This window comes from Sceloporus occidentalis, unplaced genomic scaffold (genome assembly GCF_023333645.1).
Source record: "Sceloporus occidentalis isolate IW3139 unplaced genomic scaffold, rSceOcc1.0.p SCAF_4, whole genome shotgun sequence".
NCBI classification, from domain to species: domain Eukaryota; kingdom Metazoa; phylum Chordata; class Lepidosauria; order Squamata; family Phrynosomatidae; genus Sceloporus; species Sceloporus occidentalis.
In genome coordinates this window covers 104,875,146-104,892,278 of record NW_028316984.1, presented here as the reverse complement: position 1 = coordinate 104,892,278, position 17,133 = coordinate 104,875,146, and the positions used below count along the sequence as shown (strand labels likewise).

General features: G+C 40.4%; 1 protein-coding gene across 4 annotated transcripts in view; it reads right to left on the bottom strand.

Annotated features, from left to right (window-relative positions):
• ZNF143 (zinc finger protein 143) overlaps positions 1-16,926 on the bottom strand; it is a 41,037-nt gene extending 24,111 nt beyond the window's left edge. The window contains exons 1-6 of one of the 4 annotated variants that reach the window (XM_089521154.1): positions 16,873-16,926; positions 5,832-5,950; positions 5,491-5,583; positions 3,289-3,372; positions 2,752-2,832; positions 1,209-1,405 (exon numbers count right to left, since the gene is read on the bottom strand). In XM_089521154.1, the coding sequence (XP_089377280.1) occupies positions 1,209-1,405; positions 2,752-2,832; positions 3,289-3,372; positions 5,491-5,583; positions 5,832-5,943 (567 nt within the window). In that variant the 5' untranslated portion in view covers positions 5,944-5,950; positions 16,873-16,926. Of the gene's footprint in view, positions 1-1,208; positions 1,406-2,751; positions 2,833-3,288; positions 3,373-5,490; positions 5,584-5,831; positions 5,951-6,822; positions 6,846-11,214; positions 11,347-15,015; positions 15,686-16,872 lie in introns of those variants that run through there. The other 3 variants (XM_089521155.1, XM_089521156.1, XM_089521158.1) reach the window with 3 other exon arrangements.
• Between the last annotated feature and the right edge of the window lie 207 nt (positions 16,927-17,133).

Below are 17,133 nucleotides of genomic sequence, written 5' to 3'. Positions count from 1 at the left end.
TCTTGATGACTGTAAGCTTAATACAGGGATAGATCTACATTAGAGTAAGGCCTGAAACAGACAAACCAAATAAAGTGACTTCCAGCCGCTTTGGGGGCATGAAGTTTAGAAGATGCGCACCCCCAAAGCACCTGGAAACCGCTCTGAGATTGGCTAAGGCTAAAGAATGGCAAAGAGCCACTCCTACCAACAGCCTGTTTGGGACCATATCAGTGACCCACTTCAAGAGAGTGCTGTCTGGGCACCGCAGTCCTTGAGCAGCTGGGGACAGAGCAGCCTCTGGCCACTCCTTTTGACCCATCTGCTTCACCTCTTAATTGCATTAACTAAATTCAGCTTCTACGTTATGATTTAATTGTTGTTGTTGCTGCATGTCTTCAAGTTTTTTCTGACTTATGGCAACCCTAAGGTGACCCTATCATTGGGTTTTCTTGGCCAGATTTCTTCAGAGGAGGTTTGTCATTGTCTTCTCATGAAAACATGTGACTTGCTCAAGGACACCCAGTGGGTTTCATGACCCAAATAAGAATCGAACCAGAGTCATTATCCAACATTGCTGTCTCTCAGTAATTCAATCAGTACTTATTGTAATTACTGAATTACCGGTTAACAACCATAGTTAAAGTTAATAGCTGAAACTCAAACTACTACATCGTTCTCAAAGCTAGCTTTTATGTAATAGCTACCATACAAGGAGCACAAAACCTCAGGCAGAAAATCAAATGGGGTTTTTGGCCTCTGAAACTGAACTGGAAAAAGAAACAGTGACGTTCACTCCATGATTAGACAAGGGAAACATCAACAACCTGCTTGCAAGCTTTATATAAGTAGAATGACTTTTGTTATTTGAGCCCAATTGCTCATAGCAACTATGCCAGAAGAAGCAGTTGGCTGGCTGAAACCTTCCAAGATGGGTGAGATTAATTACAATCAAATACTAGTTTAACAGTCAGAAGTTTACCCCTGTAACAATAGCATACCATACTGAATTAATACAGCGTATGTAAACATACTACAATGTTGAACTAGGTTAAAAATGTCCAAATTGCATTGTATAGGAAGCAAGATGCCCTACATGCAGTACCATATGTTGGAAAGGTTGAAATGTTTTCAAGTACAGAAATGCATGTAACATAAACATCAAATACGTATACATATATAATGCCACATATAAAATATCATAAAAATTAGCTCATTTCCACATGTACCTTAGCTGCATATTGTTCCAAAGCACTGATAGTATCTGGATCAATGGTAGCATCTCCCGTGTGTAGACCAGCCACTGTGCCATCAGCCTGAATAGCTAAGATGGTATCTGATTGTGGCATCTGCACTGTATGGTGAATGTAAGCAGTGGTCCCATCCTCCAGCTGTACTGCTTGTAGGGCACTCTGGTCATAACTGTCTGAGAAATTATTTTTAAAAACATTAAGAACCAGACCCCATTGCTATCCGTATTTCCTAAAAAACATGGACACAACTAAGGAAATAATAAAGTTGCAAAACCTCAATTCATTTCAGTTGCATGGAATTGAATCTTTTAAAGTTGATGAAGTTGACAATTTAATAATTAGTGTTGATTCTGAACTGTGAAATACATATTTTTAAATGACACAGAAAATTTATTTGCAACAAGATGTACAGACTTACCTGCATACAGGTTGAGTCCCTAATTCAAAAAGCTTGGGACTTTGCGATACCAGTATTTGCATGTGTAATAAACAATATACAGCACAAGTATCATAGTATAATGGGTCCTCAGTATCAGTGGACTTCCCATCTCCAGATATGACCATCCACAGATCACTATTCCCCATATTATCCAATGGCGGCACTTGAACACGCGACCGCTGACGTGGGCATGCACACATCATCGTCCGTTGGATAATATGGGACTTGAGCTTCTGTGGTTTTTGCCATTCATGGGTGGGGGGCAAGGGGATGAAACCAAATCCCCATGGATGGTAAGGACCTATTGTACGTATTGAATTTGCGAGGCTTTACAGAGATGCAAGACTGGAGAGAGACTTAGGATCTATAAAATGGCAGGAACTAAAGTGTAGTACTCAGTGCAAATTCATACCTTCCACTATTTCACAAATTCTTGTGTCTCTCCAGTCTTGTGAATGGTTCGCTCATAACTTCTGTTGTGTATGAAAAACATGGTTGGAGAGAGTAAGGATCTGAGAGCAAACAAACAGGCATGCTGCAGTCACAGCCTCGAAGGCAGCAGCGAGCAGCTGGCAGAAAAAAAAATGTTTTTGGAGGTGTTTGGAATTTAAAATTTCAAGAACGGGGGGTGCTCAACCTGTTTTTTATTTTTATTTTTTTGTTTTCTTGCAATATCCTCACTGGGTCTTCCGGAATGAAGATTTTAACTTGCTTATTAATTAATGAATTCCAAATGAAAAACAAAATCACACAATATCTGTTACAGTAAAATAAACTGATTGTTTTCTGTACTTCTAACATACCATTTTTTTTCTATATGGGATTGAAAATTAAGCATAATGGTATATATCCAGACTTCCTGTGGAAGCTCAGGGAGATAATTCAGGGTGCCACATAGAGAATATATGAAACTTACACCCTTACTTCCTCCAGTGGGAGCCTTCACTGAGTTTTGGTCCCATATGAGGAAAGGAACCATTCATGGGTAACAATCTAATATACTTCATATACTAAAAAAAAAAACAACTTACTTTTCACTTACTTTGGTGGAAAATAAATCACACATCTAATGTAACTTACCTTTTGAAGTGTGATGGATGAAGGCTGTTGTTCCATCTTCAAGCTGAACTGCCTGTCCATCTTCTAAACGAAGACTGTCTCCTGGATCAGAAGAGGAAAATATGTTTTAATTACACAGAGTGTTTATGAATTCCAAGACCAGATTTTAAAGTCCTGTCAGTACATTCTCTGTATTAGAAAATATATTAGTTAAGCAAAACAAAGTGCACATTATAGCAACAGTAATGTTTGTTGTTGTTGTGTATCTTCAAGTTATTTCTGACTTATGGAGATCCTCAGGTCAACCTTTTATGGGATTTTCCTGGCAAGTTTTTTCAGAGGGGGCTTGTCATTGACATCCTCTGAGGATGAAAGAGTGAGACTTCCCCAAGATCACCCAATGGGTTTACATGGCTGAGCTAGGATTTGAACCCTGGTCTCCAGAGTCGTAGTCCAATGCTCAAATCATTACACCACACAGTAATGTACAATGATAAAAATCCCGTCATCAATAGCTTTAAGCCTGTATTTGGTGTACCATATTTAAGGTATACTTACTACTTTTAGACATGGGAACATGTTGAACATAGGCAGCTGAGCCATCTTCTAGCTGAATCACCTGGCCATCCATTAATTTGCCATCTGGAATATATAGACACTGAAAATTTAGAAGATCATCTTTCCAGTGATCTGCGTGTAGAGGCAGGCTTTTGTGTGCAGATTCACTTCTGAATCAGGACCCCTGCGTGCAAAAGCGTGCTGTATGATCTTATACTGCATCACTACTTGGAAACTACACATTGTTCCTCCTGCTAGACTGGAACCATACATATAATCTCTCACAGATAATTCTTGCTGTTTGAAATTGCACCAAATCACATATATAGGATGTTGGGGTGTGGGATGTGAATTCACATGTCTTTTCACTCTCCCACTCCCCACATACAGAGGAGTGGCCCCATTGTAACTGACATGATTGATTCCATAGCCCAAAAGAGATTTTTGTGGACAGAAACATTAATGCAATTTGCTCGTCGCATACTAGGGTGCCCGCTTGTAATGGGCCAAAGAGACTTATTTTTAGGCCCATGTATGAATCTCAGAAAAGTAAGATGAGCAGGTCTTTTACTGGATCTTTGAGTTATTTTCCTGTATTTTGTTGCATTTTGTAAAATGCTTTCAAATCAATTTTTTATTTGTGGTGATACAACACAATATATACCAGCAGACATAATCCAAAATAAAAGCTTACTAAAACTAATACTACAAATAATGCTTTGTTACTAAATGATTAAAAGATTGCTGTAATATTATTGAAAAAAGAAAGTAAGATATGACCCAATTCATCTTACTTCTGCCTTTCAGTGCATGACTAAATTCCACTGAAGCCCAAATGGAGTTGATGATAGATTTCAGGTCAGCCTAACTGAGAGGTTTATGCAGCGTCCTAACATTCATTTTATTTTGTTTGTTTGTTTCACAGAAATGCAACTATAGAAGGCTAAATACCATTCTTCCAGTCAAAATACAATTTTTCTGCTGAAAGAGAAGCAGCTGGGATGGATTATTTTGATTGGGAAAATGGCATGCGAATAGGGTAACCGATTATTCCTTCAATTAAATATACACAGAGGCACAAGGACAAACTGGCTCTTTAGTGAGATAATGACAGTGTCATCAAGATTTTTAGTGGTTTAAGTTGCATCTGTGTTCTCAGGAGTGTATCTTGTGTCTAATTTTAAAGTTAGGGTTGGAAATCGGTCCTGTTTGTATATGTTTTGTACTGAAAAACTCCATGTGTGATACTCATTCAAAAACAAAAAGTCTTTCTGAACACACTGGAAAACATTCATTACTGCTGTCCAGATTCAAGGAAAGATCCTTGCTCCGAGGCAAATGGGGATCACTTGTTCCACACCAACAGAGCATAGGAACAGATTGTTATGATGCAGCCCTGTACAAGGGTACATTGATGTAGGTACCTCAGTGCACAATGGGAACGACTCTCATGTAGGTGAGTACAGAACTGTATGCTAAATAATTCTAAAGACACATTAGACCCCTTTCTATACATACAGGAGACCACCTGCCTACAGGTTTGATTCCGCACCCCAGAACCAGTGATTCAAACCTATGGTTTTCCTTCCATGCAGCAACTATGCTTTAAAAAAAACTTCCATCAGAACTATTAGCAATTCCCCCCCAAGCTAATAGTTATACTAGAGCAGAAGAGGATTATGTGAGTGAGACTGAAATTGTAAGAATGTACACATTATATCTGCATATGTGATAATGGGTTATACTGTATGTGGATGTACATAGATGCGTATGTGTGTATATCTGTGCATGGATGTGCATAAGCGGAGCTTTGTGTATATGTGTCAGAGAGTATGTGAGATGGCTATGCCAACTTTCTGCTTTGCCTTTCAGAAGTTTAGCCAGTAGGGAATGTAGTCTGCAACTGAAAAAGGCACTCCTTATGAATTAAATAACAAGTTTGGGGAAAGGGTTTTGCTGTTGATTATGATGTACTTTTTTATCTGTGGAGCAGGTATTCAAGTCTTCTACGACTGTGAACACAAAGACAGGGGTACTGCTTGTATCAATTAATGTAGACCAAGTATGTTTGATATTCTGTTAAGTCTTTTTTTTTATTTGTACACATACAGTTTGGCTTCGTAAACTATAGTGGTATGGAAGAACAACATTTTATGAGAGTTGTTTAGAGAAACTTGTAGTTAAGTTGTCATCTGAATATACCTTTAGAATTATGTTGTATGTAGGCAGTGGAACCATCAGACAGTGTAACTGCTTGTAAGCTTACTCCTTCCATGTTGTCTAAGTTGTCCCCATCTAATAACAAGAAAACAATGTTTAGCTTTACTTAGTGTACTTAACATACAATCAATCTTTAACTCATAAATGATTGTGAAGATATTTCAGAATCACAGTAAAATAAGGTTTTACAATTTAGTATGGTTATGAATTTTATAGTGCACTTCAAGACCCAAAACATCTCTGTGTTCTAGAAGTTCACTAATATAGCGCTTTTTCCATACTGTCACTGACTGAAAAAAGGGTGCTACTCTGATTTTACTCACCTTGAACAGCTACCGCTTCTGTCAAACAGAGAGTTACATGCTGGGCCTCCATTCCCCCTCCAGAAAACTCTGTCATTCCCTGAGAGTCTCGATTGATCTGAGCTAATAACATTGTTTACCTAAACATAAAAGAAAGAGAACATATATAATACAAATAGTAGATTCAGAATAATACTGCTCATATCTCATTTTAAATAGGATTCTTCTTACCACCAAATACTTATTTATTTCTTATTTATTACTTCTGGTGAACCTTTGTCAGGAGAAAAAACAGTTCTTCAAAATGCATTTATTTAAATATTTATATCACATCCTATATTCAAAGATCTCAGAGTAGCTTACAATAAAATCAATTTAAAATTAAAAATGACAACAATAATTTTAAATGATTAAAAACATATTAACTAGATTATCCATTAAAAACCAGGCAATTTAAAACTGTTAAAACAATTTGAAATAATGTAACCATAAGATATGTGCAGCTCAGATAAAATCAGTTATCCCAAAGGCTTTAATAAAAAGCTACACTTGACTTGGTGTCAAAATGATCCTAACATTGGCACCAACTGGGCCTTCAAGGAGAGGAACTTCACAAATTGGATGCCATTACAGAGAAAGCCCTCTCCTATGTCCTCCCACAATGTATTTCCCCTACTTGTGGGCTACAGAAGAGCCTACAAGAGTTCTCAGATGTCTGGCCATCATATATAAAGTCTCTTCATTAATCTCTTACTGGGTGGATGCATACAGAAGCTTTATAAAATGGAGACAATTTAAAATGAAAGAATGTTATTTTTAGCCCTCAGAAATGTATAATCCTGAATATTTTTCAATATTCTAGTCTTCAGTGACAGTGAAGAAAGTTTTATTATAGTGTTTCAAAACTGAACAAGTGTTGGGGCTAGCTATCTAGATGTAGCAATCCATTTTAAAGCATATACGTATTCCCATACTGTGTGCCAGATATGCTAGTGTAACTTGGAAAGAAAACCTTTCTAGTGTCTCCTTCTAACCAGGTTTTCCACATCTACTTCCTCCCCACCATCAACCTGAAACAGGAACATAAGTACAAACAATACACTTTCTTGACACTGCTGTGCAACTACACAACAGACTTCTAAACACATAACTCTAATGAACCCACAGATCACTACCCATACTTACATGCCTCTAGTTTCCACTCAGAACACACTATGGAATCATAGAATCATAATAATAATGATTTAATAATGATTTATCTATAGCCTGCCCAATCACAAGGAATCCGGGCAGGTTACAGCAATAAAAATACAGGGAATACAATAAAATAAAACACAATAAATAAATAAAATACAATAAAATAAAAGAGAGCAACTCAAGTTACAGAATTCAGTTAGACCTGATGGAATTGGGTCTGTCTTTTTCACTCCCTCCCAGATCTGATGATGACAGTAGGTACGGAGGGAGGGTTCTTTTTCTTGAGGCATAGAGTTGAAAGAGACCACAAGGGCCATCCAGTCCAACCTCCTGCCATGCAGGAGCTCTCAATAAAAGCATCCCTGACAGATGGCTGTCCAGCCTCTGTTTAAAGACCTCCAAAGGAGACTCCACTACACTCCGAAGGAGTGTGTTCCACTGTTGAACAGCCCCAACTGTCAGGGAGCTCCTCCTAATGTTGAGGTGGAATCTCTTTTCCTGGAGCTTGCATCCATTGTTCCGGGTCCTGATCTCTGGAGCAGCAGAAAATAAGCTTGCTCCCTCCTCAATATGACATCCTTTCAAATATTTAAACAGGGCTATCATATCACCTCTTAACCGTCCCTTCTTCTGGCTAAACATCCCCAGCTCCCTAAGTCGCTCCACATAGGGCATGGTTTCCAGACCCTTCACCATTTTACTCACCCTCCTTTGAACAAGCTCGTTTCTCAACATTCTTTTTTAACTGTACTGCCCAGAACTGGACACAGTATTCTAGGTGGGGCCTGACCAAAGCAGAATACAGTGACACTATTACTTCCCTTGATCTAGACCCTATACTTCTATTGATGCAGCCTAAAATTGCATTGGCCTTTTTAGCTGTTGCATCACACTGTTGACTAATGTTCAACTTGTGGTCTACTAGGACCCCTTTCACATATAGTTTCATTAAGCCAGGTGTCCCCCATACTATATGTGTGCATTTCATTTTTCCACCCTAAGTGCAGTACCTTACATTTCTTTGTGTTGAATTTCATTTTGTTAGCTTTGGTCCAACTTTCTAATCTATTGAGGTCATTGTGAATTTTGATCCTGACCTCTGGGGTATTAGCTACTCCTCCTAATTTGATGTCATCTGCAAATTTGATAAGTATGCCCCCTATTCTTTCATCTGAGTCATTGATAAAGGTGTTGAATAGCACTGGGCCCAAGACAGCACCTTGTAGCACCCCACTGGTCACTTCTCTCCAGGATGAAAAGGAGCCATTGCTGAGCACCCTTTGGGTTCGGCCAGTCAATTAATTACAAATCCATGTAACGGTTAACTTGTCTAGCCCATATTTTACAAGCTTGTTTGCAAGAATGTCATGGGAAACCTTGTCAAAGGCCTTACTAAAATTGAGATCTGCTATATCCACAGCATTCCCTTCATCCACCAAGCTGGTCATTTTATCAAAGAGAGAGAGAGAGAGAGAGAGAGATCAGATTTGTCTAGCATAATTTGTTTCTTTGAAACCCATGTTGACTTTTTGTGATTATGGAATTGCTTTCTAGATGTTCACAGATTCTCTGTTTAATGATCTGATCTAGAATCTTTCCTGGTATTGATGTCAGACTAACTGGACAGTAATTCTTGGGATCCTCTTTTTTACCCTTTTTGAAAATGGGGAACAATGTTTGCTCTCCTCCAGTCTGCTGGGACCTCTCCTGACAGAAGAGAAATCTACAGTTTACAGCCAAGCCTTCCAACTGCATCTGCTTAGACCCATGAGACAGACTCAAAATTCTTGAATTTACAATAGGCATTTCTCAGGTTACAATATCCATCTAAGGAGGTGAAGAAACAAATCAACAAGGCAAGATTAATACCCAGGAACCATCTACTACAAGATAGACCAAAACCACAAAACGACATATCACCCCTATTGGTCACCCACAGTCCCCAGCTGAAACCACTCAAATACATCATCAATGAGCTACAACCATTTCTAGACGTTTTGATTTATGCAGATTTGCTTTGCGGTTTTGTTTAATATGTTCTCCTTAGGGATCTCTCTTCCTCCAGCGCAACTCTGCCGTAAGTTAACCATAGAGTTGTGCTAGAGAACCTAGACGTTCCTAGATAAAATATTTCTCTAGACATTAGAAGGTCTTCCAGAATAATTCTATGATCAACTTGTCAGATATTGACCATAGAGTTGCACTGGAGGACCTGGAGATTCCTAGAGGTGTTTTCTCAGGTAAAAAGAATAGGGTTGGGTTCCCCCCCCCCCACATTCATGGGGGGGTCCTTCACTCCTAACCCCAGCAAATGTGGAGGGACCACTGTACGTTTTTGAGAAACGTTTTTATATTTAAATTTTCACAAGTCATATTTAAGGATATGACAATGGCTCTCCTAGGCAATAACAATGGTCTATATAGAAAAGCATAGATAGGACCACAACTCCCATAACCTCTAATAATTGGCAATGCTGGTTGGAGCTTCTGGGAGGTGAAATTCAAAGCCTCTGGAGGGGTAAAGGTTCCCCCACTTCTGCATCAAAGCAGTCTCAGAGGCAAAGCCAGAAGGCAATAGTTTTCTCCCTTTATTTCCTAAAGACTAGAACAACCCTCCTTATTCAAGAAATATTTACTGGCATGAGACAGTGGATTGAATCTAACTTCTACTTCTGTTTGTGAGGTGCTCCTGTGATGGAGGAAGGAATGATGATGATGATAATTTCTACTGATTGCTCCTTCTCTCTGCACCCCTAAAGAATGATCCAAAGAATCCTTCACAACAGTATATGACATTATGGAAAGGAATCATCAAAATAAGACACTGCCCCAACTTTCCTTCACAGTAGAAGTGACAACTGAAGTAAAAAATCAGGAGAAAAATTTCCTGTAAAGCCTTTCTTCCCTTCCACATGATAGTTTAAGGGTCATATATTCAGTCTAACAAAATGATTTCTAAATATGCAGCAGGTAGACTTTTATGTAAGAGTACTTATAGTATTTCACATAATTGCATTTGCTTTTTTCCTTTTCTCTCTTCTTTTCATGGGAATGAGTGCTCTGTATCTGCTTGATGCTATGGAGGACTATAGGAGGTAAAATAACTTTCTTTGGCTGCCTCCACACTGCAGAAATACACTTGTCCCTCCACATTTGCACCTTTGACTTTTGCTGATTTGATTATTCATGGATTTTATTAATATGTTCTCTCTAGAAATATCTAGATCCTCCAGCGCAACTCTGTGGTGAAGGACCTAGAGATTCCTACACAGAACACTCCACTAGGCATTTGTAGCTCCTCCAGTGCAAGCCTATGGTCAATGTCTGGCAGATGTTGACCACAGAATTGCCTTGGAGGACCCAGAGATTCCTAGAGCGGTGTTCTCTCAGGTAAAAACAGTGGTTTTGTTATTTGCGTTTTTTCCACATTCACAGAGTCCTGTGTGCCCCTAACCCCAGCGAATGTGGAGAGAAGAGTGTAATCCAGTTTGAGACCACTTTCACTGTCCTGGTTCAATGCCAGGGAATTCTGGAAATTGTAGTTTTGTGAGACTTTTAGCTTTCTCTGTCAGAGAGCTCTGGTGCCACAATAAGCCACAATTCCCAGGATTCCCTTGCACTGAGCCAGGCCAGTGAAAGCGGTCTCAGACTGGATGATTTCTGCAATGTGTTTTAGACCTTTGTTATTAATGTTATGTACAGTGGTCCCTTCCCTTACGCAGGGGATCCGTTCCGGATCCCCCCGCGTAAGGGAAATTCTGCTGATACTCAAGCCCCATTAAAGATAATGGGGTTCATGCCCGTGGTGGTATGTGGCGCTTGCACCATAGGTACGTGCGTTATTACTTTTTCGAGCACGCGAGTCCAGTATTTCCATATGATGCCGCCACACTGGGCTTTTTTTGCCTGCTTCTCACAAACTGGCAAACGCAAAGGGTTCCTTTCAGATTATCTTTCAAAGAAAAATAGTTGGTTTTCTTAAACTTTAAGACTCTGTAGCTCCATTTGTAAAACACAAATTAAATTTGCATTTTCTTAATAAATTGTACTTTTAAATAAATCAGACATATTCCTTTTTTTTGCCAGATTATAATTTTCCTAAAGTAACAAAGTAACTTTCAAATGGTAAAGGGTACTAATATTGCATTTTTACATTTTTTCAAACATTTCAATTTTTTTATTATTATTAAAATGGGGAAACCCTGACCTTTTCCATAGCTTCAAAAATTTCAGAGGCCTAACCTCTCCAGTCCAGGGAAATTGTATGCTGAATCTTGCTGGACGTTGTTGTTGTGTGCCTTCAAGTCCTTTCTGACTTACAGCAACCTTAAAGCAACCGATGGGAGTTTTCTTGGCAAGATTTGTTCTGAGGAGCTTTAGCATTGCCTTCCCCTGAGAGGGAGTGACTTGCCCAGGATTACCTAGTGGGTTTCATGGCCAAGTGGGAATTGAACCCTGATCTCCAGAGTCATAGTTCAATGCTCCAACCACTATGCCAGTTTTGACTATCCCGATACCAGTATATATCTTTATACTCTGCATATAAGAGCTTTTTGACAGTTGAACAGATTCCCTTGGAGAGTGGTGGAGTCTTCTTTGGAGGTCTCTAAACAGAGGCTGGCCATCTGTTGGGAGTGCTTTGATTCTGAGTTCCTGCATGGCAGGAGGTTGGACTGCATGGTCCTTGGGGTCTCTTCAAGCGCTATGAGTCTATATACTTGTGAGGTGATATCAGAGGAAAAACTGTGACAAGAACTGTGAAAAAATATTTCATAGCAAAATGAATTTTTCACTTCATCACTTCAACAAGTTTTAGTAAGCACAGCATGTTTGTGCCCTTTTGAACTAGCAGAAAAAACAGTAGTTCAAAAGTTATGCCTTATACTAGCATGGGCAAGCAATTAAGTATTGGGCATCATGATTCAGGTGAGGAAGTAACCTACTTCTCATAATTATAGTGAAGTATTACATTTATTACATCAGTCTATTTATGTGAATACAAGTGAAGCCTAGCTACAGCTGGCAGGACAAGTCACTATTTTGCTGACCTTGTTATGGAATTATAATTATATTAATCCCATGTGTGAAAATCTGAATCAACACAGCATTTAGTTTTGGAAATGCAGATGCATGAAGACATAGAATTTTGAACATTTTTGTTGGTTTCTATATCTTTCAACATCAAACTCTTAAAACTCTCTGAGCAAACATAAAAGCAGAATTTAAAAAAATAAAATAAAAAACTAGAAAAGATGGGTCCAAATCATACTGCAGAAATAATCCAGTTTGAGACCGTTTTAAGTGCCCTGGCTCAGTGCTAGGGAATCCTGGGAATTGTAGTTTATTTTGGAGCCAGAGCACTCTGATAGAGAAGGCTAAATGTCTCACAAAACTACAGTTTTTGCTACAGACTACGGTCTACATTTCTCATACTCCTTCATGTATGATTATTCCCTGCCATCTGATCCCTATTCAAGGAACCATTTGCCTCAAAGTCTGAGTGGTAAAATTATGATTTGACTCAAATAAAGACCAGATAGCAGGCAGTCAGCAATGAACCAGAGCAATGAACTGAGGTGCAGGGTCTTTTCAGGACTGTGCCTGTAGCACTAAACCATCACCTGCTGTTATACTGTATCTCAATATACCCTTGAATTTAAGTAAGCATGTAGTTCACATATAGTTATCAAATACAGACAATACATACAAAGGGAACATGTTGAAATAACGATCATGTTTATTGGAAATATCAAGTGCTTGTTTTAAACTTTTAGAAGAAGAAAAACATTTTGTAAGAAATTGTCATAAACAAGATGTTAATTAGAATGTTTCAGATTCAGATCTGTGCAATTTCAAGGTGCACCTTCCTGATTTTAAGCTCCCCTCTCCCCACCAGTCTGCCTAATTTAGCATGGTCCTGCTATAAACCATTGGTGAAACCACTAATTGTGCAAATAATCTGATAGAAAGGACCTGTACAGACCATCATTGGGAGGAAGGAACAGAAAAATCTGTTTCTTCCATACTTGTTATATGTGTTTACATTTGTGTCCAAATAAGTGTTCTTTTGCACATGAACACAAGTACTGTAAATCAAATTTAAAAAAAATTATCACATGAAATAACTATGAACTCACACTTATTTAGTATCAAATGCTACTGTTCTAACTCTATGGTTCCAGCTATAAATACTAGAATAGGGTATGTTAACTCACAAATTCCATTAGTCCAATAGGAATTAATCTGCAATGTCTTTAGGACCAAATTCCAAGTCCCCTAGATTTCAATTAGATTTACTCTCCTAAGCTTCCCAACACTATTCAGAGATCTTTTCCTTTAAGTGGTTTCTCAAACTTTTTCAGAAAGGCTTTTTATTACAGTACTAGCACATTTCAACACTGGCTCTATCACAATTTCTCCTCTTTCTGTGTTATCATCTAATACTGAGAATTTTCACCCCAAATAATTTTTGTAAAAAGGCACACGCCTAAGTTTGCAGCAGTATGCCACGTAAATCACAAAAACACTGCAAAAAGCATTGAGATGGGTCTTGTGTATCTGTATGCTTTGAACATACATCTGGGACTGAAACTCTCATGTGCCCTAGCCACCACAGCCAATGGTGAGATAATGGGAATTGCAGTCCAACACCTAGATTCAGAACTGCCCACCTCTAGAATATAATTTGATATATGAGAACCTAAAACACTGTTATGCTGCTATGCTGCATGAAATTATGGCGGGATACACACCGCCATATAGTACGTATTGTATACGTACTAGGGTTAGGAAGGGGCGGTGCTTCCGCACCCCCTAACCCTAGTATGTATACAATACGTACAAGATGGCGGCGCCCCTTCCACATGGGCGCCGCCATGTTTACGTACTGGACGCATAGCGTCCAGACGTGTCGCGGCACCTATGACATTGCGAATGCGCCAGCGGCGCTTCGCAACGTCATCAGTGCGCCGCAAGAAGAAGCTCCGAAATGGAGCTTCTTTTTTGCTCCGCGCGGGAGTTGCACGGTTTGGCTGCTGCGGCTCCCGCGCGGAGCAAATGGCGCCGGCGGGGAAGCGCTGCAAAGCGGCGGTTTATATCCCACCTATGTTAAGTTTTTAAAAGTGCTCTATTATCCAGAACATCTTACAACGTGTTATAAAAGCATCATCAAAATACAGTCAGTAATGAAGTAATTACATTTCTGAATTACCATAACATTATTAGTTCATTACTCTTTGTATTTGAAATGAATTTTCCTTTTTGTTTAAAAATTTTATTTTTCTGGGGGGAAATCCTGCTATATCATACGATGACTTAGTGGTTAAGATGCCAATTCTGACGATTGGAGGGTTGGCAGTTTGAGACCCGAGTGCCGCACAATGGGTGAGCTCCTGTCCCAGCCAACCTAGCAGTTCAAAAGCATGCAAATTCAAATAGGTAGCCCTTCCCAGTACTAAAGTAATGCCATTTGGTCAGCCATGCTGGCCACATGACCACTGGATTCGTCTTCAGACAACACTGGCTCTTTGGCTTAGTAATGGAGATGAGCACCGCTCCCTGCAGTCTATTACAACTAGGCATTCATGTCAAGGGACTACCTTTACCTTTATCATGCCATTAAGCAGACTGTTCCAAGTCTCATCTGCTGTCTTTATATGATCAGTACAACAAACGTAAGCTTAAATGCCGACGGAACCAATGAAATCTTTAAGTACCTAAGGATGCAATCTCATGAGGTTACTATGGATTTATTTGTACAGAGATCTTGGAGCACTTTTGAGACTAACTGAAAGCAAGAAGTTGGCAGCATGAGCTTTCATAGACTTAAGTCTACTTCCTCAGATGCATTTGGTGGAGTGGAAAGCCAGGGACAGAGCTGTATATGCCAAGAATGTGTGAGAAAATTTCAATTCAAAATCAAAATCCATTGTGTATGGAAATGGAAGTGTCAAGTCCTATTTTAATGGACTTAAATCCATCAACCTGTTCAAGAAGCCCAGGTAGCTACGGAAAAGCACCAAATTTAGCTGGATGGAGTGGAAATCCATCAACCTCCTTGAGAAATTAGTCCAGCTTCAGACATCTTCTTTCTTCCACTATGGATGTATTTGATAACACACTGGACTACTTATCTTTGTTGGATGGTAAAAGGACATTATTGAATGTAAAAGGAACCGAGAAAACAATGAAAACATCCAGGGATAGCAGTGTTGGCCATTTAGCAAATTCAGTCGAAAATCCACCAGATACCTTTATCGGCCACCCAAAACGCACAATCTACATGCAGTGAAGCTTTGAAAGCCTGCAACATGTATATTGTGCATCTTGGTTGGTCAATAAAGGCATCCCTGTTTGGAGGATTTTTGATTGAATGAGAAAGCCCTATTAGACCTATGAACAGTCCTATTATGTGTTCACACTGTGCCTCCTTACTCCATGAATGCAGCTGATGGGGCCTTGGATTCTTGCAGCCCTCATGCAGTTATTCCCTGCCACCTGAACACTGGCACTCTTTACTTTTGCTGCCAACAGATCTAACCTGTGAGTGAATTCACTCTTCTTAGGCTGCCTCTTCACAAAGCAAAGAGCAGCAATCAAACACAGATAACAAAAATTACAAGCCATAGGGAGCACACTAGAAGAGGCATTCTCCTGCACACACACACGGGACTCACTCCTCAGATAGTGCCCTGGCTAAATGACCAGGGACACGTCTACATGAAACAGCAGGGCACTGCCATGGCATCCGCTCCATCCTACAAAGTCCTGGGGTTTGTAGTTCTGTGTGACAGAGGCTAAAAACAGAGTGGAACCACAAAACCCGGGTCCCACAGGATGGTGCTACAGCACCCAAAGTTGTGTCAAACTGGATTATACATAGTGTGGATGTACCCCAGGCATTCATGCAACAAATAAACTCTCCCACTGGCTCCTAAACCTGGGAATAAAGCCATTTATTTAATGAATTATTTAACTGGTCAGGTTCTGACTTAGAATTTTATATGCATAAATTGTTTTAATATGCATGTATCTTATTTGTCCTTTTAAACTGGTGTGTATTACAACTGATGTGTTTTAAGCTATGTGTTTGCTCACTGTTGTTGTTCCCTTGCTTGATCCCTGGGGAGAAGCAAGTAACAAATCATTATTATTATTATTATTATGATTACCAGACCACTTTTTGGGGAGAGGATTTAAGAGCCATAGAAATCAGCATGGCTTCTTCCCAAAGAAGCGGGCATTTGTGGTTGATCGCTTCATGATTATATTATGAATGTATGTGTTTTAACTGAAGCTGTTGTTCCCTGCCTTGAGCTCTTCATTACATAATAATCATTGTTGTTGTTGTTATTATTATTGCTATGAGGGGATCAGCCAGGGCTGCCCTTCTGCTTTCTCCCCCAAAGGGCCCCCTTCTCCCGGCTTTCGGAGGGAGAAGGGCCCCGTGACGCAGCCGCATTGGAAGCGATGATAGCAATGACTGATAATGATGAATGATAACGACGATGACAATAATAATAACAACAACAATAATAATAATAATGTCTGCTGAGGGAGGGAGGGCAGGGCTGCCGCGCTCTTCCTGAGGGAAAAGAGCGGGAAGGACGGAGGAGGGAGGGAGTGAGGGAAGATGGCGGCCGGAGGGAGGGCGGGCGGCAGAGGCGCCTCCTCGCCCTCCTCTCCGTATGAATCCTCTCGGCGGGCGCTGCCCGTCCTTCCTCCGCCTTCCCTCCGGAGCGGCGGCGGCGGGGGTGGCAGAGCCGAGGGCCGGTTGCTGTCTGAGGCGTAGCGGCGCAGAGCCCTGCCGGAGATGGCGGCGCCTGAAATAAGGCACACTGGGTAAAACACACATTTATATACGAACCTGGCCGAGAATTTCCAACAATCCCTGCGTCCGACCACCATGCACCAGGACAGGAAGCCCACGCCCCGCACGCGCCGCGCACGCCTCCAACGCCAGGCCGCGCCCAGGACCCGCCCCTCACAGCCACTCCCACGCGCACATTGGGCGCCCACGCCGCTACTCAGGCAGACCCCGCATCCCATTGGGCAGACACAGTGTCTTGCTCTGCGCTCATTGGCTGGAGGCCGGTGAGCCCGCCCGCCTCCGCGCTGCATCGACTCT